The sequence below is a fragment of the Falco punctatus genome (assembly GCF_963210335.1).
Source record: "Falco punctatus genome assembly, chromosome: 3".
NCBI classification, from domain to species: domain Eukaryota; kingdom Metazoa; phylum Chordata; class Aves; order Falconiformes; family Falconidae; genus Falco; species Falco punctatus.
In genome coordinates, this window is record NC_137582.1 from 25,980,623 (window position 1) to 26,007,615 (window position 26,993).

The 26,993-nt window shown below is 40.4% G+C and overlaps 1 protein-coding gene and 1 long non-coding RNA gene across 12 annotated transcripts in view; one reads left to right on the forward strand and one right to left on the reverse strand.

Annotated features, from left to right (window-relative positions):
* Window positions 1-26,993, reverse strand: part of OXR1 (oxidation resistance 1) — a 294,879-nt gene that overhangs the window by 70,488 nt on the left and 197,398 nt on the right. Inside the window, exon 1 of one of the 10 annotated variants that reach the window (XM_080381558.1) lies at window positions 8,396-11,236. The exons of 7 other annotated variants lie outside the window; for them this stretch is intronic. In XM_080381558.1, the coding sequence (XP_080237684.1) occupies window positions 8,396-8,549 (154 nt within the window). In that variant the 5' untranslated portion in view covers window positions 8,550-11,236. Of the gene's footprint in view, window positions 1-8,395; window positions 11,237-26,993 lie in introns of those variants that run through there. 2 more of the 10 variants (XM_080381560.1, XM_080381552.1) reach the window with 2 other exon arrangements.
* On the forward strand, window positions 922-20,613 carry LOC308061517. Of its 2 annotated transcripts, XR_013927258.1 has the most exons (3): window positions 922-7,982; window positions 13,573-13,653; window positions 18,295-20,613. It is a non-coding gene; the product is annotated as an uncharacterized lncRNA (long non-coding RNA). The 2 variants fall into 2 exon arrangements; XR_013927257.1 differs by having other exon boundaries at window positions 13,573-20,613.

Consider the following 26,993-nt stretch of genomic DNA (forward strand, 5'->3'; position numbering starts at 1 on the left):
ACTTACACAAGATAGGAAAAGGGGTTTTTTTGAGTATTATGTTTCAGGAACATAGTTTTCAATGAGGCAGCTTTGACCTTAAAACATACAATAGTCAGTGGCATTACGCCACTGAGATTTGAAGACAACTGAAGTTAAATTCCAACATTTATACAGGGAGTTCTACTAATCGCCTCTGTACAGCCCTGTGCCACTGAGTTCTGGTTGACTGAAAATATTGCTGTGGCATTGCTAATTCAAACTGACATAACAAGAATAACATTTCTCATTTTCTAGTATGCCATCTGAGCTAAACTGTAGACTTTCAGTTTCCTGATGCTTCAAGCACATCCTTTGGACTTCTGGCAATTAAGAGCTGGTAAAGAGAACTCAAGATTTGTACTGTGAGTAACAGTGCAATGATACATGCAAAGAACTGCTTAAGAGAATCTATTTTGCTCTATGCAGAGCTTGAAGATAAAAAGTTTTCCTTTACCCTGTGATTTTTCTGCCTGATAAGCTTCAATCTCAAATAACTTGCAATGTTTCTCAGCTGCTGATCTTCTAGTCATTGAAATGTTAACAGAATTACTAAGATCACTTTTGCCAGAGGAATAAATTGATAAACCAAACAAGCATCATCTGAGATAAAGCAAGCTGAACAAGTCAACAACTAATGAAAGTTGTAAACAACTATTAACTGAGCTTATTATGATCAAGAATATGAGAAAAAGATTATTTATCTCCCTCCCCCCAAACTGCAAGTTATGCATTAGGTTTATATGTGTTTAAGAAAAAGGCTGAGGCAGCAACCTTGTTAAATGCTCATCTAGGGCACAATTTCTCACAGGATCTTAAGAAAACAAAAAAGATGCAACACATATGTGGAAAGGTTATTAAAACCCTGAATCACAAGAAAGGAAAGAAAAGTAGTCTTTCTTTGAAATATTCTCAAATACGTTGCTATTTAGCAGCACATGTAATAACTGTCTGATTGATAAAACAGAGGAAGCATAGATATTACATCTTTATTAGATTAGGTCTGCTCAGTAACAATTACATATTTATAATCTATTCATAAAGAAAAAAAGGACTGAAGTAGAAAACTCTTATATTCCATAAGGCTTGGTGACTTGGGGTTCCTAACAGCAGGGGCTACACCCCAGTAAAGCAACTGCCTCCTTGACCCCTCTCCTCCTTCTGCAGTTAGGTATGCTTGTGCCAATTAATTACTGCAGTATTATTGTCTGTTATCTTCCAATGTCTTAGGAATCGGAAACAAAGATGCCCTAATAGTAGCTTACAGTTTTCTAGCCAAAATGGTAGGTTTTCACACCAAGGCAGCGTCATAAACAACGAACCCTTTAGTCTCCTCTGGCTAAGAAGCAACTGCTACATATTCTGCAATACACTCTTTCCAAGTAAGCCATGCTCTCAAAACTCTTGATCCCTATCACTGTTCTCCACATGATTCTTTGGTTCAAGTTTTTCCTCAATAAAACCAAGACCTTGTTAATGCTGCATCAACACTTCAAACACATCAAAATAGCTTTTTCCTGCAACATAGATTCAGCACTAATTCAAGTTCATTGTGGTTCCCCTAACACAAAACTCGTTTCTGCTATCCAGTCTGCTGCACAGCAGATAGGCAGAAATAATTAAATGCATGATTTAAGGACAAAAAACAATTAAATAGAAACAAATTTAAGGCAGACCACTTCTCCAAATGGCTAGGAGACAAAGCCAGCTTCGTGCATGACACTCCTGGTATATGCGTCACTGGGGCTTTCTTCTAAAATAACATTTCATGTTCAGGGTAAACAAACGCTTCACCAAATTTTCAGCTTATGCTACAGCATATGTTAACAACAGTAAGCTTCCTTCCCTGTTCCATCTGAAAGATGCATGTATACAATTCAATATATTAAAGCCTACCCAACTGCAATCTCCACCTATTGTACAACCTCTCCACAGAGCACACGTATATATTAATGAAAACTTGCAAAAATCGTGGCTGGTCTACTGGAACAGGAAAGGAAGTCAGCTTTTCCAATCAGTAATTATTGTCCACATCTTTCAAATATTTAAGCCCATTTAGCTGTACATCTTCAAGTCCACACAATACCAAACAAGCAGTTTGACCATCACACAGCAATATCAAATTATCCTTACACATCTTAAAAAATTTACACTTTGCTTAGTTTTTGAAGGGCTCAATGTCAGTCAGTTTATCCTAACCATGCAGCAGACTTGTGCACTACAACCGCTCTGCTAACATGCAAACAGATCTACTGCATATGTGAAGTTACACCCAATGCCTCAGTAAACATCTTAATGTACAAGTTTGTTGCATTAGGTTTTCAGATGACATTGAACTCAGGGGACCAGTCAACGTACTTGAGGGCAGGACTGTCATGCAGAGGGACCTGGACAGGCTGGAGGAAGAAGCTGACAGCAACCTTATGAAATTCAACAGGTCAACAATCCGCCGCATGGGAAGGAAGAGCCCTTTCAACACTGGCCAGGAAGCAGCTCTGCTGAAAAAAACCTAGGGGTCTTAGTAGGCAGCAAGCTGAACACAAGACAGCATAGTACAACAAGATGGGCCAACAACATCCTCAGCTGTATTAATAGAAGCATAGCCAGCAGACTGAAAGAACCAGAGAGAAGGAACTATTCTCCTTAACTTGGCATTCTGCTTTTGGAATACCTGCTTTAGCGTCACCATCCCCCTCCCTCCCAATCCCTTTCAACGTAAAAAAAGACATCAATAAATGAAAGGTATTGCAGGGAAGGGCCACCAACATAGTAGTGGGCTGTGAGTAGAGGCTAAGAGAACAGAGCTTCTCCAGCCTGAAGCAGAGATAGTTTTGAAGGACTGTAACAGCAGCTTTCCTGCACCTTCTAGGCAACCGCCCCACAGGTGTCACAGGTGCCAAGATGACAAGAGCCAGGCTCTTTATATATAGCATAGTAGAAGAACAAAAGACAACAAACATAATAGACAAACAGGAGAGCTTGTCACTGGATAAAAGGTAAAGATCTAATCGCCCAGAGCAGTTATGCAGTTTCCATCCTTAGACATTTTCAAGGCCCAGCTGGATAAAGCACTGAGAAATCTAGCCTGAAGTCAGTCTTCCCTACTTTAAGCAGGACTAAACAGTCTTGCTTGCATTTCAAGTTATCTGTAACTGATTCCTCCTACATTTTTCTGGCAGGCAATGCAGGTGCATGAGGCCACCACCAAGCCAAGCCAGAGGGAGATCCACACATCGAACGCAGTGAGGTGTTGCTTACTGATGAACAGAAAGGTATTATTCATACACGTAGCAAGTTGAAAGGCAGCCCTGAACGTGCAGGTTCTTGATAAAACACCATCATCAAAACTGTTTTAGTGTTAGAAATTGAAATTAAACAGAATAATTAAGATAAAAATGCAACATGACACATTAGAAATGCAATACAGTCGAAGTAGAATAAACTTTACTTAGATTATAAACTAATCAAGCAGATGACTGAAACCAATATGAACTGAACTTCAGTCTGATCATCTGATATATCATAATTCTATTGAACAGTAAAAAATGGGCTAAGAACTGTAAGTTATATAAAAAATTCACTAAACGGGAGAGTGAAATTGAAACTAGCAGAATTGAGGGGTATATTAATGAGTTCCAAACGGACTAGTTTTTGAAACAGCTCAGTTGCATATCAGCAAAGAAACTGGGAAGCACAATCAACAGCAAAGGCTAGGCAAAGCATAACATGAATTAAAAGATCATTTAACATCACATACACTGAGGGAATACTTAAGAATTTCTATATACTAGTAGCACATAAATCAGAAGAAGAGATTGTGCCTACATTACCATATCACAAGATGACTGAGTCACCAGCCTGATACATTCCAAGATCACATTTGCTTCTTATGCCTGTACCAACTGAAGTATTTTCAGACATGAAAACTAAGCATTAGCATCTTTGTAAAGGCTGCTGGTACATTTCACATGTGCTTCACCCAGAACAGTGTGTGCAAGAAAACTCGCAGAACTGTGTCTCCCCAGTGTGAAGCCTCTCTCATACTTTATCATACACCTGTTAAAGATGATTTCTTAGAAGTGAAGTACTGAATATACATGAAGTGAGGGAATGACATATCTCGTTCATATGTCTGCTTTATTCCAAAACAGATTTTTAGAAATGAGGATACTAATTTTTACAGCAGAGCTTGACAAATGTAATGTAACTTGCCCCTGCACATTTATCTTTCTAACACACTGCTGCTATCTTCACCACAGTACAGAGGACTGACCGGCCACATGGCTTACTGGATATACTGTGTATGGCTATCATGCTAATCAAGACTCGAAAACTGATAAGAAAAAAAAGTAAATAAACCCATAGGCCACATGGTTCAGAACTGAACAATCAAGTTGAGCCTTAGGGAGAAAACCAGCAACAACAGAAAAAAAAACCCTTTTAATAGGAAGCAGCTAAAACAATTTTCCCAATAGACCGATTACGAGGACTCTCTGAACATGGAATCCTGAGTGACTGATTTTCAGTTCTTTAACTTCCGTACTTAATGAGAGACATACTGCAGGAAATCAAGACTGCCTGTGCAGTATCTTCTCCTTCCATGAAGTGACCACAGATGGAAATGAGGTGAAAAGGTCTAGGAGGGAAAAGGCATGAGAGTCCAGGTATGGAAGAATATCCTCACAGAATCAGAGTGTTACCTGGGAGAAACCTCTTTAATATTGTCAACATCAAATTAGGTCAGCTTAAAACTGTGACCTGTCCCAGTGATGGGCCACTCTTCTTGTGAGGTTTTCCATTGTCCAATTTGAACCTCCCAAGCTAACTCTCATGTCTGTTGCCCCTTCTTTTATCATGTCTTACCACTACCTAAAGGAGCACATTCTTCTTACATACAAGGTCACAACTAGATTGCTTTTAAGCTGCCAGTGTTTCCTCTTCGTAGGACTAAAGCCCAGCTCCCTCAGTCCTTCCTCACAGGCCATAAATCCCACGCCTCTAAACATACTGGCTGAACTGTCTACAGTTTCTTAGCAGCCTTCTATAACAGCGGTACACCAAACCAAGGAAGATATTCAAGCTATGGCCTCATCAGCATCACAGAAAGGCAGCATAACCATACCCCTCACTGCTAGCTACACTCCCTCTCACACAGCAGACAAAGCAAACAGCATGCTAAACTATGAGACATGCTGTTGACTCATTTAAGTAAGATGTTTGTATAGATGAGATGCAAATTAAACTGAACACTCAAGTTAATTCTGCAGTAAAGATAATCCTTAATCACACATTCCCTTAAGCCTTGAGTTGCATCTTAAAGCAAATAAAAACACATGCAACTTCAACATAGGAACACCTACAATACCAATAAACAAGGCAGCTACATTCTGTTCAAGCCAAAGTTTCTAGGTAAATCCAGGCCTTGAACAGATACATACATACTAGCTCCTTCTAGAATTTATCAATAGACTGTCTTTAGAAGTTACATTTCAAAGGCTTACAAATCCACATTTAAAAAAAAAAAAAACAAAACTTTACACACTGAAATTATAGGTAGCATCTTTATTAAATCCAGATGCTTTCTCTAGAATTTATGGTTCTCCTTGTAATTTTATCCTCCACCAAAATCATTAAAAAGACAGAACACCTTTCTAAAGTTATTTCACTTACTCGGCTGCTGACACAATGTAAACTGGTTAAACAGGTTTAGAGCCTCCTATGGCACTACCCAGTCTCCCAGTGTCTTCTTCCTCCTCACTAAGAAATATTCTATACTGTTCTACATATCCCTAAAGAAGTACACAGGCTCAGAACAGTGATTTATGGTACAGCAATAGAACAGACTTGCCTCCCTGAACTTGGAAACCTTACAGAGCAGCTGCTCAGTAAGCCAAGTAAAAAACCAGTAAATGTAAATTTACTAATATTACATGAATAAAATTGAGATGCATTATTATAGAAGTCAAATTAAAAATAATTAAAACCAGAAAAGTTTGGGTTTTGTTTCAGAAATTTGGAAACATGGTTTTAAGGTACTTATGAAGAACTATTCAGAATTAATGCATAGCCACAACTGAACCATGCAAAGAAATGAACACTGAGAAGATCCTTCTGAAAGTCTTCAGCAGGGATAAAATTCTAGAGTAACAGGTAGGCCTGGATACAGAACACCACACAGAAGTTGAACATTTGGAGTAGTCAGGATTTGCCATTAAAGTTTAAGTTAATGTCAGGGGACTCATCTCTAATTAAAACAGAGGTTGGATTTCAACTGAAGTATTGTTATCATTGTTACAGCTTCCACAGCACCCATTACCAGGGCACAGGAGGTTTGTGAATGCCAGAAAAATGCTTGCCAGGAGAATTCTACAGGCACAAGAATTTGTTTCTGCCCATAACTGACAGAAACCAGGCAAAGGAAAAGACAGCATGGAAGGGCCAAGGTCTAACTGCCTCGCACACTGTGCTTTGCCTAGGTGAGAAAATCCTAAGCATTGTCCTGTCAAAAAGGCACATCAAACTCCATACACACAGAAACCCACACTACATTCCAGAACTGCAGTCACTTTTCATTAACACAACTTTTAAGTATTACAATATGAAAGTATCTGAGGAAATACACTTCCTGCTCAAAGCTAGGGAAACCCCAAAACATTATAATGCAGTCTAAGTTCATCCTTTGTCCCAGAGCAAGATGGGAAGAACAGTCAAGAAAGCTTTTCCCTCAAAGAAATCACATGTGGTACAGGAGATGCTTTAGACTAATAGCTGAACACATGGCCTTGTAATTGGTTAAAAGACACTGAAGAGTTTTACTGCCATTTTGCTTCTGCAGAACAGCGTAAGTAATAATTTTTAACAAGCCTTTAACAGTTTGTAAAGGCCTTACACAAGATACTTAGGTACTTCATTTCACTGCTGAAAAACAAGCTATTGTCTCTTCCTCTCCCTGATTGTCTTCAGGGAGACAGACACAGAAGAAAAAAAGTGGCGCTGTAAATAGAGCTGGTGACCTATTATGCTTTGTGTCTAGGAATTGTGATCCAAGGCACACAAGGAAGTATCATCTACATCTGACAGACTGGACACTTCTATTGCCTTGCCTACTATAGTAAGCAGCAGATTTTACTTCTCTTCATAAAAACAACTATTTTACCCTTCCAAAATAACCTGAAGTAACAAAGAAACTTCATGGGTCTTTAGTGTTACCTTTCAGTGGAAGCCTGATTTCAGCATAACCCAACAGACTATGAAAAACACGTGATCATCCACTTAGCACAGAGCTTCTTGAAATTGGGGGGGGTGGGAGGGAGATTTACCATTCATTGTATACTGCTCTTCAAACTTTTATAAAGCATTTTCACAAATGTTAGTCCATATATATGTCTTCTTCTTTCCAAGCAGTCCTTAGACCATGCTGCTTTTACCTGTTGTGTCACGGTTTGTTTTTAAACCTCCAGTCAAGAGCTTTACCTCCCTAGAGTCCTTATTGCCCAGCCCTCTTCAGCACACACAGCCTGCATACATTTGCTGTCCATCCCTCCAGTTTTCATGGTATTTCTTGCCAATCTGCGTGCTCACTCCAGGTGAGTAAGTTACAATAGCCATACTTAGAGCCGAAGGGCATTATCAAGAAAGGGGGTGACAACAGCAGCACGCCGGCCCCCAGGCACAGGACTGAGTCACTCCCTGGCCCCTGACTGAGCTGTCTGACCACTGCAAGGCAGACGTACTGCTTCTGCCCTTACCATCACCAAACCTACTGCCAAAGCACTAGTGCCCGTTCGCCAGGAGCGCAGGAACCACCCCGCACACAAGGGAGCCCTCGAACCAAGGGCCTTGTGCTCCTGTTGCTCTCCCTCACCCTGGTCAGTAAAAGTACCAGGGAAGGGGGGTGGGGCGTGATGAGAGCAAGTGTAGTGGCACTGTCACTGAAATCAGGAAGACGTGCGGCAAGAGCGAAGGTTGGTTTTTTGTTATGAGACCCGTCCTCCGGTGCAACCCCGCCGGGGCGCAGCTCCGCTCCCGCAGGCTCGGCAGCAGGGCGGGCGCCCGGCAGCGCGGCGGGGCAGGCCGTGGCCCACGCACCGGCCTCCCCCTCGCCCACCGCCGCCTCCTCGCTCGGCCTCCGCTCGGGGCCGCCCCGGCAGCGGAGGAGAGCAGCCCGCCGCGGGTCTCCCTGCCACGGCCGGGCACGGCGGGCCGATCTCCGCTGGGGAGGGGACCCCCTCCCGCTTCTGCTCCCGCTTCCCCCGCGGTTCGCTCCCCGCCAGGAAGGCTCAGAGCGGGCGAGAAGCCGAACCCGATGCCCGGGAAGGCCCCTGCCCCGCCGCTGCCCCCAGTGCCGCCACTCCCTCGGCCCCTTCCCCGCCAGTACCTGGCGCCGGCTCGGCGGGGCCCGGTGCCCCGCGGCTCCGGCCGTCCTGGAAGCGGACCTGGCGGAGGCCGCCGGGCACGGCCCCCCAGAGGCGGCTGGCAGTGCCGCGCAGGAGGCGGCCGCCCTTGCCGGTGAAGTTGGTGAGGTAGTCCATGGCGGGGGGCTGCTAGCGGCCGGGGGGGGCCATGGCGGCGCGGGACACACAACTCCACAGTGCCGCCGGCCCCGCTCCGCAACTTGTGCAAACTTCGGGGCTCGGCCCCGCCTCCATTTAAAGGCGCCGCGGCGCCGCCGCCGGCGCTGGGCGCGGACGGGCGCCACCCGGGGGCCGTGCGGGGAGCGGGCCGTGACGGCCGCGGGGCCGGGGCAGGCGGCGGGGCCGGCGCGGTGCGGGCGCGGGGCCCTCCGGCGGAGGGGCAGCGCCTCCTCAAGCCCTTGCACGGCCCTCCCGCAGCGGCCTCAGCGCCCCGCATCCTTCGGCGGCTCCTTGTTCTGCCGCAGGACGCGCAGGGGGCGGCGGGCTCCCAGGCTGCTCCCGCTGCCACAAGGCGGCCTGCCCGCGGCCGCAGGCGGCTGTGGGGGCTGCGGGCCCTGCAGGGTGAAACCAGCGGGAGCGGCGGGCGCCTGGGTCTCCTTCCCGCCTCCGTAGCCGGGACGCTTGGGACATGGCGTCCTTTTAGTCTCGGGCAGGCTCATGGCCACCTGTGCGTCTTTATGAAGTTTGGGGTTTTGTGAAAGCTCGTAGGTTTGCAACCATGTGCTGCGAAGCTTTCTGCAAACTTCCAGCTTTCGTGTCTTGGCTTCCCTTTACTAAGAATCACTTAGATCAAGAGTCAAAGCAATCTCTTAAATCTTCTCACAGTCGTGGCTATGAAGATGTTTTACCACCGTAACTGTAAAACAAGACCAGCTGTGGCACTGTGGTTTTGCTGTTCTGCTTTTGCTCACTCGCTCTCTCAGACTTCCCTGCCATCTGGGACACCACCGCCCTTGCTGTGCCAACCTGGCACGTCCCCTGTCCTCCTCTGAGCCTTCGTGATGCTGATACCTGACTCAACCTTTGAACTTACTACGTCACTTTCGTCTTCCAGCAAAATTTAACTAGGAAATGGAAATGTTTCTTCATGAAAAGGAGGTTTGATTTGTGGTGTTCATCTGTACCGCTCGCATTCTTTGTCCTCACAATTCTTGGAACTTTGAAGAAATAAAACCAGTTAGAACATGATCCAGCATTTTAACAGAATGAGAAATATCTAAGGCATTGAACCTCACGATTAAGATCTGCCTTATGATGTGCGTTCAGCACGTGTTGAGGCTGGAAGAACAGCCATATCATCGTATCTGCTACCTGTGCCATAGACCTTAAGAACGCAGAACTGTAAGCTAATGTGCTTACATTGTAATCAGAGTATGATACAATTATATGCTGCATCTAGCTGCAAATGAAAGCATTGTTTAATAAAAAATGCTCTTGTTGAGCCAAATCTATTGTGTACATGCAGAACAGAGGAACAAAGCGCTGAGCTATCTCAACTCCTATTCACTTGTAGCAGCTGCTCAATTAAATCAGAGTTTAACGTCAGCATTTTGGAGTGCTGATTTCTGAGGGTTACTTGATGTAAACGGTACACTCAAATCAACCTTTCTACTACTTAAATCAGTCTCTGCTCAGGAGATAATGATGTTCAAGCCTTTTTTTCCAAATAAAACCTCCTCACTGAAACATTAAAAAAAAATTTCAGCAAAATCAGCTCTCCTTCCCCCTCCCCAAAACCCACCAGTAGAAACGGATGTGTAATCTGTCTGTTCCAGGACTACCGAACAACTCAGAAACTGCAGAGTCACTGCATTGTTTAAGTGCCACTACATGTTTAGTTTATAAACTGTTCTGCCTGCCAGATCTGTCTTGCCCTAAACACTGTAATTAGTTTTCATTTCATTACAATGTTTCTGCTGTGAAGAAGTTATGGTTGGTCTTTTGCCCTGTTGATTCTATTTTAAGGCAAAATTAACCTATGTCTTTGCATCAGGCACGATTTTACAGCTGTGGTGCTCGGCACTTTTGAAACTTCGAGCTGGTTTATCCACCGGAATTCTAGCCACCATCATCAGTTATTGTACTGATGGCATGTTTTTCCTCGGTGGTTGTAAATAGTTGGGTTTTTTTCTCTTCCAAACCCATATTATGCAGCATTTATTATTATATTGCAGTGATAGAATTACAGATTCAGCCAATATTTTGATGAAGTATTCAAGGTAAATATTTTTATAACTATGAATTTATTACATTTTAGCTGCTTTCATCTGCTTTGTTCACAAATACGCTAAATGAAGCCTATAAATCATAAAATGATCATAAAATGATCAACTATTATTGCAATGTGATTTTCACAGTACTGAAAATCATGTCCCATACTCAAAGGCATCCATTTAGCCATTTAGCAATGCTGTTACTAAGAACAAATTCTTCAACTGAACTGTTCTAACTATGAAAACAAGATTTAGGTATCTGTGCTCATAAAAAGGTAACAGTACTCTTTAAGATATGTCACACTCACTGACCACTGACAAAATTTCAAGGCATTGAGGAAATACATGGTGAAGAATATAGTCAAAACTATACTACTTCAGTCGGCACCTTCAACACAAACAACCGGTAATACTATTAGGAGCTTTAAGATGCTGTTTCAACTTAGTTGTGCCATACCTATGATAGCAAGATTTTTGACAACAATCTCTAGTCCAAAACCTGACCTGGCTTAAATCTGTGTCTTTTACAAAATCTAATACACTGGGATTTAAGAGTATAGCCCAGGGGTCCTCAAACAGCCCCTCAGGGTCCTCAATCCGGCCCCCGGTATTTACAGAACCCTCCCAGCCCCCCCCGCCGGGGGTTGGGGGGGGAAACCAAGCAGCCGCAGACGACTGCCTGCCACTGCATCCGCACGCCGGCCCCCTGGTTAAAAAGTTTGAGGACCCCTGGTTTAGCCTATAGCCCACATTCCCATCTGAAAAGCTTTGCAGCATTCCTTAGCTTTTTGATTGGTAGGAGTAACATAAACACTACGTACAGAAGCAATGTGTGTCCCTTTTGTCATAAAACTAAACCAAGATAAATATGTTCTACAGTTTTTCTTGATCAGTATTTTTTACACTTCTACTGATCTTGAACATCTTTACAGAAACTTGATCATACTGCCTCTATGTCCTCAATGTCTAGAAACAACCAGTATTTCGCTGAGGTCGGCTAATAAGTTTGTATTTGATCTATGAATGTGCAACAAGAAACTCTCCTGGGTTTATTTTCTGGCCTGTGGTATCAGCGCAGGAAGCATATCTCTGTAACTCAGTCACTTAAAACTGGCCTTTCAAAAGAAGGAGCTGGTCCTGCCTGCTCTTAATTGCTTCTGCTGGTTGCTGTGCTACCAGTATGAGCACGAGCATTCATTTGGCAAGTGAATGAACTGTGCAGTATTGCTGATCCATTTAAAAGTATCTTTTAGTTTAGTCAAAACTAACTAAATGTATTTGTTTTTTTGTGGAGTTAATATTATCCCCAGTTAGATCTCCAGAACTGGTTGCGTTGTGTGTAAACACTTGTGGAAGCACAAGTTGCAAAACAGTGGAAGAGCCGAAACGGCTGGCAGAGAGGAAAGGGAGGGAGGAAGTTTCAAGCCAGCCTCTCGGTCTTCAGTGCCCGTGTATGTCAGCTCAAAGTGATCGTGAAACTGTGGCACAAGGAGAGATGCCTTCGTATCACTATTACTCTCAAAAATACCTATAGTAGCTACAGAAATGTCTGTAGGCCTTTATGATGCAACACTTAATAACACATTATGCTAATCCGTTGCTGTCAATAAAGGCAGAACCTGGTCTTGTAGCTAGATCCCAAAGTCCCAAACCAGAGCACACACAAAGCTGCTTGAGCTGCATCCTAAAAGAACTGGTGGCGTAGGGAACTAAAAATAGGGATCAGTTTTAGTCAAATCGAAAAGGACACAATGAGCAAAGAATATTTCCAAGGTCTGAACACAGAATTATATATACAAGTATTTCAAAGGAGAAAAAAAAAAAAAAAAAAAAAAGATAAAAACACAGCAAATGGTAGCAACTGCCACAGCACTCCAGCAACTGGTAGTGACCTGTCATTTTTTGGGGGATGGATTTGTTGCTTGTGCAAATAAATGCAAATTGATGCAACTAGTCCAAGCAAAATGCCAGCAGATGCCGTGCAAGCTTCCTTAGCTCTTGGACAGCTCACATGCCTGGTGTACAGGAGATAGGCCCCTTGCAGTTCATCTGGCCAAATTTCCACTGCTACCAAGCTGCAGGCAAAAGTACACCAGGCATTAACACAAAATTACTTTATTTTGTGAGAAACAAGGTTTGTACATACTTTCTGAGGTGAAAATCTTGATGTCAGTCATTTGGCAATCAGTCAGTGTTCATTTATATATACGCAACCTATACACAAGCATGTAATTTTTAAAGCTTGAATCAAATGCCTCATTTAAGCTTCCTTACTCCTGGAGGCACCGACTCTCATGTGATGCTATGAGGATGCTGTATGCCTTTGTTATGTATTCTAAATTACCATGTCTGGTCAAGACCCTACCATTTATATGGTTGCAAAACCTATAATAAGTGTCTAAAATAGGGATTTGAATTAGAACATGCATAAAAGCCTAGCCTCTCTCTTAATTTTTAATGAAACCTATTTTTAGTAAGGTAAAATAATTCAGGATTTTTTCTATTGAAAAATCTAAACTCTTAAGACACAGAAAAACAGACTGCAGTCTGTTTCCAACGCTGTTTCAGTAAAAATTAAATACAATACAGAATGCACATGCAGTCCCTAAAGGAGAGACTAGAGCTGAGGCATGCAGAACTCCCACATTCTCAGGCATACTTCCCTATGAGCTCACTAATTTGAATGATGAAGTATGGAAGTACACAGTTCTAGAACTAATAATGGTTGCACAGATCTATTTTTGTGATTAAGAAGGTCCAAATAGTTCCAAAGGACAATTTAGTGCCACTGTAAATTTGGGAGAAGTTGAAAATAACCAGCAGGTGACACTTAGTAAAATGTGTGTTTAAAACAGATTCTTTGCAGAGAACTGTGGGTTAGGTGTGTCTGTCCATATAGTTTTCACAATACCACAAACTCTTTTCAGATTAGACAGTTGACAAGAAGGAAGCTATCATCTGCATACTAGCCTCAGAAGTGGTAAACCTGGAATTTCAGACTTCAGCAGGTAGGCATATAATTATGTTTTTACTAACCAGCTCCCTGTAAGATCAGAACGAAATGGGGGCCAGTTGCCACCTTGACTATTGATGCTCTTCACTGTTCAGTGGAAAATGTCACATTGAAGGGACAAGACAGAATAAACGTAAGCAACGACGGACTTTGGCAGTCCTTGGTTCTGGACTGTGATACTTCAAGTATAGGTTATGTTTAGTATCTGATTGTTCCTGAAATAACACCAACAAAGACAGAAAACCATTACAGCGTCTCTTTTAGGGGAGTTGCTGTCTCAGTAGAAGACTGAAACAAACTTCTACTTTATTAGTATTTCAAGTCAGGCTCAATAAATCTTTCATCTCCTTTTGTACAAGCTGTATAAAATAAAGGTACCACAACTAGACATTAGGTCTCTCCAGGCTGAGGAGAACATTTGGACCTTGAGCATCTTAGCCTCCCTCTACAATGCATTTAAGCATCAAAACATGTGAACCTAAGTACTGCTCCTTAGATGTAATTTTGTAATATGTAAGTTCCATAACATTCATTGTATTTAGGTTTTGCTTTATCAAATATAAAATGTTTCAAGAAGACAAGTAATTTCTGTCAGATGCCACTGCAACATCTGACCTGTTGTGGTTTTTCTGTTCCAATACAGACTGTAGTTACATAAATGTTACATTTTTGTTTGTTAGGTTGGTAAGTAACCTAATCCAAGTCAGACTGTGTATACTCTAGGATGACCCACCAAATCCTTTTCACCTTTGAAGAGAAAGCAATTTTTGCTCTTCTAGGCAGATTTCAAGAATCTTCATACTATAATTTATATTAGATAGTAAAGATAGAAACACCATACAAATAAAAAGTACAATCAAATCTAGGGTATTGCAAAACCAGAAAAAAAAAAAAAAAAAAAGTTAATTGATTCACAACTGTCCTGTACTGCCATACATAGGACTTTAGTTATAAAATGCATACTAGGTATATGAAACTCAATAGAAGGAGCGTAAAGTGAAGGAGTGTATTTTACTCTATAAAATACATTTAACCTCATCCTGAAAAGTAATTTGATCAGATTGCAAAAGCATGCCAAAATTTCAGCTGCATATGGTCCGAATTTTTCAGAGAATCAGGTAAGTGAAAACCTTTGTTGACTGCAGCTAACCATCTTCTCTGAAAAACTGTATCCCATAGTCACTACCAAACTCTCGTTTATGCTACAAGTTTTTTTCAAAAAGCAGTGACAGCATTAGCATTACAAAAATATATGTTCTAAAAATAAACCTGTATTTTTCTTATTTTCCTAGAATATAATATTTATGCTTAGATGTTGAAATGGTCCATTCTACAATAACATATCATGTCAACATTTGTTAGAGTAACAAAGATATCAACACGGAAGTTTTCAAATATGGCCTTGAGGACAAATGCGTATTGTACTGGGACTTTTCCATGTTTATGACAGGACTTTAGTTTCAACTGCAATTACACAGCTCTATATATAGACTGCCTTATCAAATAAACATGAAATGACCTCCAGGTCTTCAGTTCATATTTATTTGGTCAATAGTGGCTTATTATAAACAGAGTATTCTTTTCTGTTCAGGGAATTTTATAAAAATTTATTTGGACCCTGAAGGGTACGCATGCATGTGCATGCATATGCAAACATGGGTGCAGTTTGAGGATGCTCACTAGGTATAACACTAGCTGAACAAAGTTAATTTTCAGTAGACAGAGACGTCTCCGTCTTCATGTAATCATCTCATTGGTTTTCTGTTCTTTCATCGTGTGTTTAGAAACTAAATGTAGAAAACAGACAGTATAATAGATTAGTAGTATTTACTAGCTAATCCCATCCTCCACAGAGGCATAAATTATGCAAATGATAAATAATGGCTTACAAAAAGTTATCAGAAAATCCATCAGGTATTTGAATCCTGGGCAGACAGTCTTGGCTTAATCTTTTTTTTCTTTCCTTTTTGCAGCATAACTGTTACTATTCTTTCCTTAACACTCATTAAATGCTTATCATGTTGATGTACTGTATCTGAAAGGAGGTTCCTAATACTTCCTCAGAAACAATAGAACCAGATTCCAATTCACAATAGACCTTTTCACATTGCCAGATTGGTTTGTAATAAAATAGAATGTACCTCTGGTAGGCCAGAGTTATTAAAAGTTCAGTTCTGTGGTACATCATTTCTGAAGACCAAGCAATCATAACACAACTGAGATTTCAAATCAAAGCATTGATTCAGGTCACTAACACAAAAAATATCTGCTTTGTGATCAATATCTTGCCACCTCATGACCAGCTGTATTCCTCCGATTTATAGCAAGATTCACATACTTTAGAAAGCCATAGTCCTGTCTTGGGGGCAAAAGCTCATCACATTAATAATCACTGAAGTGACTATATAATGAACAGGTCCTGTCTGTTTGCAGACATAACCAACAGTCACATGTTATATTCAGTTGGCACCAGATTAGTTTCCAATTCATAAAACGGCATGGCTTTTAGTTCTGGGCTATGAGTTTTAGTTGCAACCTTTAGACATGAAGATATCTATAGATACAAGGATCCTTTTAATGGAAAAAGCAGACTTAAGGAGAGCTGATGAGCAGCCACATAATGCCAGTTCTAAGCAGGAATACCATGAGAAGTGCAGTGATATTTTTGAGATAAATGGGTCAAAAATATAATCAGAATTTATCAGGAGCCAGAATAAGGGTAATAGCAACATTGCTGCTGCTTGTGATTTTACTCAAGCAGAATTACTGATTTTCTATTTTACTTGCTCCTACTTAGGCAGTGCATTCTAGGATTAAGGATTAAAGAACAGGAATTCTGTTCCATTCTTTGCTACCTGTTTTTGTGGTTGCTATTCCTTAAGTAAAGTAAGTGTATGAAAGCCTTTTGTACATACCTTTTCCTGAGCCATCTAAATCTGTGTAGGACATTCCTGAAATTTTCTTTTGAATTAAAACCAAGAAGGAGTATGTTGATCTTATTGGGAGGAAGTCCTGCTTTTTCTTTCTTGTTAAATCTTGCTTCTTAAGGAACATCTGGTCTCTCTCTCCTTCCCTCCCCCACTGGCACCACATCACAAGCATATGCTTGAGTCATTTGCTCCCATAACATCATGTAAAAAACCTGTGGATGGTTACTCACTCTGTCCTTTCGGTGATAATTACTACAATTTATCCTCAAAAATCAAATACATTGTTTCCAACTAGCTAAATCATTTGAAAGCTGTCCATTACTGTATTATCTCTGAATGAAGAAACTGTATCCTATACACATTAGGTCGTCCCCCCCCACAGATTTAGCAGCTTAACTCTCGCATCTCTCTCTCTCACACATTTTAGTACCTTGACTTCAATTACTGCCAGTTTTCCCCAGAAAATATTTGCAGTATGTTGTCTCTCTTCTTCAGCCGCATTTAGCTGCAATGCTGTATACACCATTAAGAACCTATGCACATACACAGCTTTACATGTCCAGTTTGCCTCTGATTAATTTCCTTCTATTTGTTTAGATGGGCTCTTCTGTAGCCTTCATTTAGAATACTTAACAGCATATCTCACTGTCTTCCTCGTATTTCATCTGAGGATGAAATATTGTGTACATATATCATGTACAAAATCCCAAAGAAACACAATTATGATACATGATTAAAGGTTATCTGTCAAGGTTTTGTACTCCAGTGCCGCAGGATCAAGACTCAGAATTGGTGATTTGCCTGAGTGGTTAAGCATGAAGCACTGGTGACATGCTTCTCATCTAGGAAACATGTTGCTGTGTTTTGCAGAAGTCAAAAGCTTATTTCTCCCGACTATAAGTCCTAATGTTAATGAATTATACTCGTTCCAGGTTGGAAATATCTAGAGCCTACTGGTTTAGCCATGAGCCTTAGTAAGATCAACAAGCCTCAGTGAATGGAAGGGTGATGCTAAGAATAGAAGAGATAAAAACCTTTTGCCTAGCCTTGATCTGTTTTCTTTTAAATACAAAGGGAAAAAAATCAGATACTTGTATCATGATCGAACTGGCCTCTCAAGTTCCTGCAAATCTCATATTGAAGTCCTGCATTGGGTATGGCATAGCTGCATAGCTCAAGGTTACTGAAGAAAGGTGTGCTTTCTAGTAGCATGGTACCCTAACTGTAGTGTAGTGCAACTGTCTCATTTTTGTTCCAGAAGTCTGAATGATTAGTTCAGCTAATCAGCTGGGCTGAGTGCATGATGCACTGTTGCAGAAGTAAGGTAGTGATGTTAAGTGCTGAGATGCTGATGCTGTTCTAGGAAACCAGGTTTGTATAAGTAAGTCTCACTCTGCATTAAATGCAATTGCTCAATTTTTATTAGTAAGCCACCATAATACTAGTTGATTATAAAGACTCATTTCATCTTAAATTTAAATACACTGTAGTGGTCTTTCTCATCTGTCTCTTCAAGCACCAAAATTACAGCTGTTCATTTTGAAGTTCACTAGTGATGACAGATTCTTAATTGCTGTAATTAAATACCATCTTTATTAAAAGCCTGAAATCACTTCCACAAGAAAAAAAAACAAAACAAAACACCAAAACACTTTAATATTTTAGACTTGTTTTAGGTCCCCAGTAACTTTCCTTTTTTTGCACAGAAAGCTTTTACGGACTCTGTGGTAGTAAAGGACCTCTGGTGTTATCAAGACTTCATGAAGAAATTAAATTGTAATAACAGAATTAGAAGACATCTGGATAAGTTAAATACCAATGTATCAACAAAAGGTTTAAGTCTTGGTTTGTTAATCTATAGCTTTTCTTTCAAGATGTCAATAAGCATGTGGGAAGGAATCATCAGTTGATAGCAGTGTACTTGTATTTTCAGAAAGCTTTTTACAAAGTCCCCAACCAAGGAAATGAAGCTGTTGGAGGGGTTAGAGGACTTGTCATTTAATATCCTTTAAAGTACAGTAAGCAAGAGGTCAGATTTCACAACACAGGAGGAAAGATTATCAGTGCAGCCCAACAGAGATTCATGCTTTTCAACTTACTGGTTTATTAGGCTAAGAGGAAAGAACAAGAATGTGATGGAGTTTCCTGATGATACAAAATTATGTGGAAAAGTCAAATCTACTGAAAAAAATTTTTTTTTTTTCATAATGAGTATCATAAACAAAATGGCAGGTAAAATTCACTGTTGATAAACCCAGAGTAAAGACAAGTTTTCCTCTGAGTGTATAACTATGTTTATACATACACACAGTGATGAGCTTTAAATGAGCTATTACCATCCAGTAAAGAGATAACATGAAAATGTCAGTCACCAGACATCTGAAAGGCAAAATAAATATGAATTATTAGAAAAATATAGTTACTGCTCTTTAAATTCTACCCATGAATATAGATTATATTGCTGGTCACCCTGTCTGAAAAAAAGATGCAATGGACCCAGAAAATGCACTGAGAAGAGCAACAAAGGTGTCAAGCTGCTTCTCTCTAGGAAAGTAGAAAAAAACCTCCACAATGTAGGTAAGTAGAAAACAAATCAGAGGAAAACTATTCACCGTTTCTCATTGTAAAGAGAAGTAGGGGCACCTAATAGAATTACTAAGATGATTTAAAGGAAAGGAAGCATTTTGTTACACAACATAACTGAATCACTGAATTCATTACCACAGGATGTGTATGCCAAAACTATAAATGGTTCAGAAAGTAATCAGAAAAAATCATACGAAGTCCAGCAAGATGCATTAAGCACAAGAATGCAGATACAAACTCTGGTTTCTGGAAGTCCCTATGCCACAGACCTCCTAAAGCTCAGAGGAAATATCAGCAAAACATCTTTCCATACTTGTCCTGCCATATTTACCACCTGCCACTGGCCAGGGTGGGAAATAGGACACTAAGCTGGATGTGAGCACAACATTACTTTTACCTCATCCTGCCCAGCCATTCTGATGTTAGGACTTGCCATGACACTGCCCTGATCCCCTTGCTTTGGAACCAGGAGAAGTCTTCCATAAGTTCTTTCCTTGGGTCGTTTGTGGTGTGAAGGGGGTGACCTCTATAGACTGAGGAAGCTCAGAAGAACAGGTCTGGGGACTCAGAGGGATATGAGACACCTCAGTTGCTGCAGATCTTGAAGCACAAAGGAAGAAAAGCTTTACTTTGCCATCATTTCTCTCCCTGTTTTTATCCCCTGAAGTGAACGGAAGTTAGCGTGGCTTCTCCATCTCAGATGACTTACCAAAAAATTAGAAATCTCACCACTTGTGCTGTTGTACTTTTATTTAAAGAGGAGTCGTAAACATAAAGGGTATGCAGTATTAAAGTCAGGACCCTGTATGGAAAAGATTCCAACTGGACTGTCAGGAATTCTCAAATGTGTAAGCACTAAGGGCTCTGAAGTTGTGTTCCACAAAGGAAAACAAATGTAGAAAAAAGAAAGAACTGAAGGACAGCTAACAGATTTTGTCAAACATCCTGGGTACATTATAGTGGCTGTAGACTGGCCTGAAAAGCAAACTGTGACCCTGAAAGGGCAGAGAATATATCCTACATCAGCTTCAGATTTATCACCGCAAATACCCCTCTGTGCTGGCACAGCTGCACTGCCAAGCTTGCTGGCAGGCAGGGAGCGGAGCCTGCCCATGCCCTGACTCCGCAGATGCTGCTTCACACTCCTAATACAAATAGCTGGCACAGGAGTTTCACAGCACTGCTCCTCCACGTGCAGACATAAGTGATTCTTTGGTTTCCAAAAATTAAATTGAATCTTCAGAATTCAGGGATTTTAAGAAGAGAGATCATATTTTAACTTTTTTTGTAATCCAAAATAATGTTTTACTGTCATGCAAAGTTATTATCAGGAATGGAAGAACTTACAACTGAGAGATTAAGTGGCCTACAGAAGAGAGTGTTACCGAGAAAAGCCTGTAACCCAGTATCAATATTTCATTTTGAAAAAAAAAAAGAAACCCAACAAAAAACGAATTTGGAAACAAGCTATCATCAAGTATAATGGTCTACTCATGTGTGAGTTACTAAACAGATAGATACTTTACCAAAAGACAGCAGCAGCAGCACCCAAGATCTGCTTGCAAATGTCTTACAACTGTGTCAGAGTCCTCTAATAAGCTACAAAATTCCTACTTGCAAAATCTACAAGATTGAGCTAAAATAATTTTAAAACACAGTCAGAGGGGAGATACTCTTACTGTTGATGCACAGCACAAAGCACTAGTAGTTGTTATTTTGCTTTCTTTGGCCAAGCATGGTATGAGCATGACCACATTTTTTCCCCAAAAAATGCATTCTGTGCCCAAATGGAGAGAAATCCAAGGACTGTGCCAAACAGCTACATTCACTTGTGACTTAAGCTTCCAACACTCAGGTGCTCAGCGCTTTGAGAAACTGCCTAGAAACTATGGTTTACTTTCTAATGGTTTGGTTCAACTACCAGCTGTATGACCTGGTAGAAGGCTACGTTTTACCTTACCCTCTACTCACCTTTACCTCACCCTGCTACTATATTTTCTCTCTTGATGCACTTGTTGCAGATGGGACAGTGTGGGATAATGTGGAGGGTGCTGGCCCCTTTTTTTAGAGCATCTTTCTGACAGCTCGGCAGCACAGTGCAGCTGTCGCGACAGCACAGAACTAGCCTGCGCAGGTCCTACTGGAGTCCACAGGAATCAGATACTGAATTATTAGAATGAATAAAGTATTTTAATAAATACCATCATTATCCTGACTTCAGTTTTTAACACTTCCAGAAAAAGTGAAGGGAGGAAGAGAATTTGGGTTTGTTTTGCATTGAGATTGTACTCAGCTCATGAAAATACACAGATATAAAACAAACCAGTGGCCCAAACAATTCATAATCTAAACAGATTCCTGCGTACTGAAGTCATCCTGGCTTCCTGATACTGAAATCCTTTCTGATGAAATTATTTTGCTTCAAAGGTAAATACAGACATTGCAGGTGTGATTTAGTAGATGCATGACATCTACTCACCTACAAATACTTTAAATTCTTAGTATCCTCCATGCTTGCCGCGTCCTCTGGATTAAAAATACTCTACATGATTATTCTGTTTTGTATATACTTCCTTATTTGACTGTTCAACTTTGTATTTTTTAAGGGAATTGTATCTTCACTGTTTTTATGAAATTCAACTGTCACAAGCCTTAATAAAAATATCCATAATTTTATTTGTACCACTTATTTTCATATGATGCACATTTTCAATTTGTATGTAATAAGGAGTTCTTAAATTAAGGTATGCTCCACTAAAAAATTATTTTAGTCTCAGCACCATAAACTTTCCAGGCTTTTTACTATGTAATTTGTATTCAGCATTCTCTGCATAAAGACATCAAACCCAACACCACTCCTGGCATTAAATATTTTCTTTCAAGCTATTATTATTTTAGTATCAGATATATTTTGTTTTGTAAGTCACAGAAAGACAGTATTCTTTCAAATGAGACGTATATTAATTTTTACACTGAATACTCTTGACCTTTCCTTAACTTCTTTGAAGACTAGTGTTTTGCCTTTACATTTTGAAGCCAGCAGGTAGAAAACAAGATAGCAAACAATCTCATTTTATAAAGTCTGCTTTATATGGTTTTTATGCATGTAGTGATTACTTATGTGATCAAAAAGGTTAAGGTCAATTAGAACTTGTAGACAGCACATTACAATTCACTCTTTCTCAACAGACATAGTATTTAATATTACTTCTAATAGACGTGACGACACCACGGAGCACAGGCTATAGCATTCACTTTCCAAGGTTATTCAGGCCAGATGACACAAGACTTGCTGGTACCATAAACATTCCCCACCCATCCTACATGGACTGCCAAACAAGGTCGCCAGTGCTGTAGGGCCTGCATGAGTGCTTTGGCAGATGCGTAGAAAAGATTTTTACTGAATGAAACAGCAGAGGGGAGTAAGCCTCTCATGGTGACATAAATAGGGATTTCAGGTGCCACGTGATGATCTGCGTTCACCAAAACATAAGTGCTACCCATGACACGCTATGACCAAAATGGTCTGGCTGTGGAAGCTGTCTTTCCATTTTGTAAACTGGTCTGACTCAGGACAAAGGTGTCTCAGTCACCAAACCAGCATCACTGGGTGGTTAGCCTCACTGACATTCTGTGCTGGGAAGTGCAATTTATTAGACATCTTTGATATCCACAGCAGTGTTTTGACTGTTTAAATGCTTTTAGTTTGTTTGGACAGCAAGACACTTCTTCAAGTATCAGCATTATTACCCTAAAGAAAAAGAATTAAGAACAGAAACTGTGTGCAGCTTGCACAATTACCAAGTCTTCTGAAAGAGGTAATTAGACCTTAAGAGGGCAGATTGCCATGACATATTGCAGATAGGAAAATCTTGCTCAATTTTGTGGTCTGCCATGCCTCTTGCATTTTACAAAAGCATTTTGCATCACTTGAGGTAAAAATTCATATAAATATTCAAAAGTAGAGCAGCCATGGTTGTTTTTATTGCAAAGTAATATTTTTGTCTCCTCCCCAAAAAATATTTTTTTTTTCCTTAACAAAACCATAAATTATAAGGAGATGCTAGTACCACAATGTTCTTTGTCACTCCCCTTTAAATGAACTGCTTTTCTAACACTTTTTTAGACTTAGCGTCAAACAGAATATTGCAGAAGTTCTGAGGCAATTAAAGTGTTACCATGCTGACCAGTCAGCCCTGCTGTGAGCCAAAAGGCACTCCATAAAAAAGTATTTTCTTGCCATCCACATATATAATGCAGAGACTTGGATTTCTTTAATATCAGCGTCTCCAAACTGATCTCCTGTGTTTCAAAGTGGTTTGTTTTTAAGATCTTTGCCTTTTCTTTTCCAGAACTCATGCTTCAAGAAGAAAATCCAAATACTAGTCTAAGGCTAAGTGCAAATAGACCCATAGGGATGATCTCCAAACCATTTTCAGATGTTGCTTTTCTTTATTTCTTTCATACTTACAGACACTCAACAACACCCAACTTTACCTGAGATACTGCTCTTTACATTTACTCCCTTTTACAGGTTGCAATAATGTTTTTAGGAGGGAGGAAAAAAGTGATTTTTCAGTGAACAGTTACCCGTAAGTGCAACAAATTCTCCTTCCATTAGTTAGCAGTCAAATGATATTGTGAGCCCCTTGATTACTTACAGCAAAGCAGCATGCGATTGATTGTTGTACTTTAGTAATTTACATTTCTCAGAAATCTTTTTTTCCCCTTTCATGGTTTTACTTATATAAAACATATGAAATATCTTAACTAATGCCATTGTACTTCTCTAAGTTAAATTTTCAGATGTTCAGTGGGCTGATTCTGTAATGAAAATGTGGTGCACTCAGGGAAAATAGGGCATTGAACAAGTTGAGACAGCTCTTGCAGTGCTAGGGAGAGAACATTTGATTTCTCTAATAATGATCAAACTATCACAGCAAGGAGTCAGCAGAAAACTATAAGGGGCAAAGTGTTTTAACATACGACAATAAACAAACTGCAGACTGCTTACATGGAAATCTGAGTCTTTGCATAACCAGCAAACAAAATACTAAAAAGAAAGTGTACAAACAATCCCAAAAGAACAAATTTTCCCTTTCAAAATATGGCTATCAATTAAAGCAGCTTTACTAGAAAACAGTAATAAACTGCCTGACTCACCCAGTTTTCTCAAGGAGACATTATGTTACCTGCCGTGAACAAAGTATGACTGTATTTCAGATTTACAATGTTAAATGCTTATTTTTCCCCCTCCCTTATCTTTGATATCTGTGTTGATGAGAACAGTCTCTTCTCCCACATAACCACTATCTGAGCTAACAATAATAGTAGTTTTATACAGCTGATGATACAGATACACATAAAGTGCCTGAAGCTGCATTGAAAAGACACTTACCAAAGCGTGCATTAGCTTAGTACCAAATAGCATCTTTAAAGGCTGCTTTTCTTTAACACTTGGCCTTACTTGATCCCTTTTAATAAGGACTGTTTACTGGATCGTTCAGGGGCGTGGGGGGAGTGGGGGTGGAAGCTAAGAACCATTCTGCTCACAAGAAATGCAGTTCTGTGGCTTTTCTTTTCCTTTACAGTTAAAAAGATTTGACAAAGAGCATGAACATTTATGGTTGCATCTTCAATTACAACCTGTGGCTGCTGTTCTGAAGGACAAAATTTACAACTGAAGGAAACAGTTATTTTCACATCTGACATGATTTTCCAAAGAAAGGACACAGTATCATGATTCACATACTCTGAATGAATTCCTTGTATGTACAGGAATGAATCTTGTATTGCTGACCTCTAAGAAGGTACAGTCTCTGGCATTAGCTTTACAAATCATATCCTTGGAAGTTCTCCAAAGGGCAGTCTCATGCTGGTACATTCTTCCAGTGCAGAAGTACTTCATTGGAGATGGCACTAGTGTAAGGGCTTAACTCCAGGGCACATCTAGTGAATGGACATGGTAAAAAATGAAAAAGATGCTCTTGGCCAATTTCTTCTGGCTTCCTGGGTCACACTCTTAACTCAGCTTTGCTTTTGGGTAAGAGAGAGGTTGTCTGAAGAGCACAAAGTGACGTGTTTGGAAAGCACTGAGTGGGGATCCATGAGATTTTACAGCAGAACCCCTGTGGTGCTACTGCAAGTCCTGCACTTTGCTTCTCTTACTCCACTACAAAATCTTATTTCCAAACGTTAATAAACTGGCGAGTACCCTGGGCACAAAAGGGTTACTCAAGAGAAAAGTGAAAGGGCAACATTCTCTTCTTGTTAATTGTTTTCAGAACAAACCCAGCATGAAGTAGAAGAATTAAAGTGAAGCATTCGACCAAGATTTGTTCATGCCAGACACACCTTTTCTTGCCTCCTTACTGAATACAGAAATGTGTGTCTCCCGGAGGGCATTCTGCAGAGTTTTGAGATGTAACATTTTGACAGTGGAAAAGTACAAGTCTAAATATAGTACATTTTGTCAAATTTTGTTTAAAAGAATGTTCCAATAGGTATCAGTTCAAAACTGTACCTTGCTATTGGTTCCTATGCAAAACCCTTTATTAATGGGGATTCTGCAAGCCAGTACTGCCAGTATGTGGTCATAGAAGTTTTGGCAATGTTCAGGCCACATGATGGACTTTAGCTTCATATTTATTTTGGTCATATGCTGGAGTGCAGGAGGTCTTACTTTTTTGTTTCTCCCTTTTTGTTTACTCACTGGTTCCTCTTCTCTGGCACATAAGAAACTATGTCCTTGAAAGGCACAAAAAGTACAGTCAGCTACTTTATTTCCAGAGCACTTCTCTCCATGATGGATTCTAAACCAAGCTCTCAAATTTCTGTACAGAAGGAGCAAAACCTAGCAGTGAGCAGGCAAAAAGAAGGAGACTATAATAAGTATGTGGCATGGAAATTCAGTATCTGAAAATCCACACAGTACTGAAATCACAAGTATCAAAGATGGAGAATTTACAGGAAAAGAGTAGAACTAGTAACAAGACCAAGCAGTCTACGCTTCCAGCATTAGAGTTCCCTTATTACACACAAAATTTCACAATACCACACATTCCCTACTCCCTACATAGTCCGGGGGGGGGGGGGGTGGGGGGGGGGGGGGTGGTAATGGAGGCATGGGCACAGTTACTGGACAAGAAGGGAAGAAGCATGTCCATGCAATTTTTATTGCTCTCTTGGAAGGTTTTCTTAGTGCAAATGAAAGATTTGCAGACAGCATTTCATTCTCTCCCCCACTTCTGTTTTTGATGGAACCACCTGAGCAGAAGGTGACCTCTGGGAAACAGCACACAGGGAGCAACAAGCAGGTCAGGATCTCCTCACAAATAACAGCACCTACTGCAGGAAGCCTAAAAGGACTGATTCTTTTATGTTACTGATGCTCTAAGTCCAACCTTTGACTCCTCTGTGTCTGCGGGCATATATTCTGCCTCATCTGAGTACCTAGAAAATATTTTTTTTCTCTTCTCTCTGTCTTCTGATTTACTTTTACAGTTATGTATTTTTTGCAGTATGTTTTTGCTCACATTGTATAAACAGCTCTTCTTCAAGCACTGCCGTGATACAGTACATACCTACTGGAATGACAATGAGAGAATTGTAAGAAAAAAAACATGATAAGGAGACAAGGAAAAATAGAGAAGAAAAAAACAATCTCAGCAGTGATGAAACATAATACGGTGCAATTTTGCAGCATCTTATGTTATGAGATTTTAGATTTTAAAAATACTTTGGAGCAGAAATTATGTCTTCTGCACACTCTTTGATGACAGCAATTCTTTCTACTACCTTTCTTTGCAGCAGCCGAACT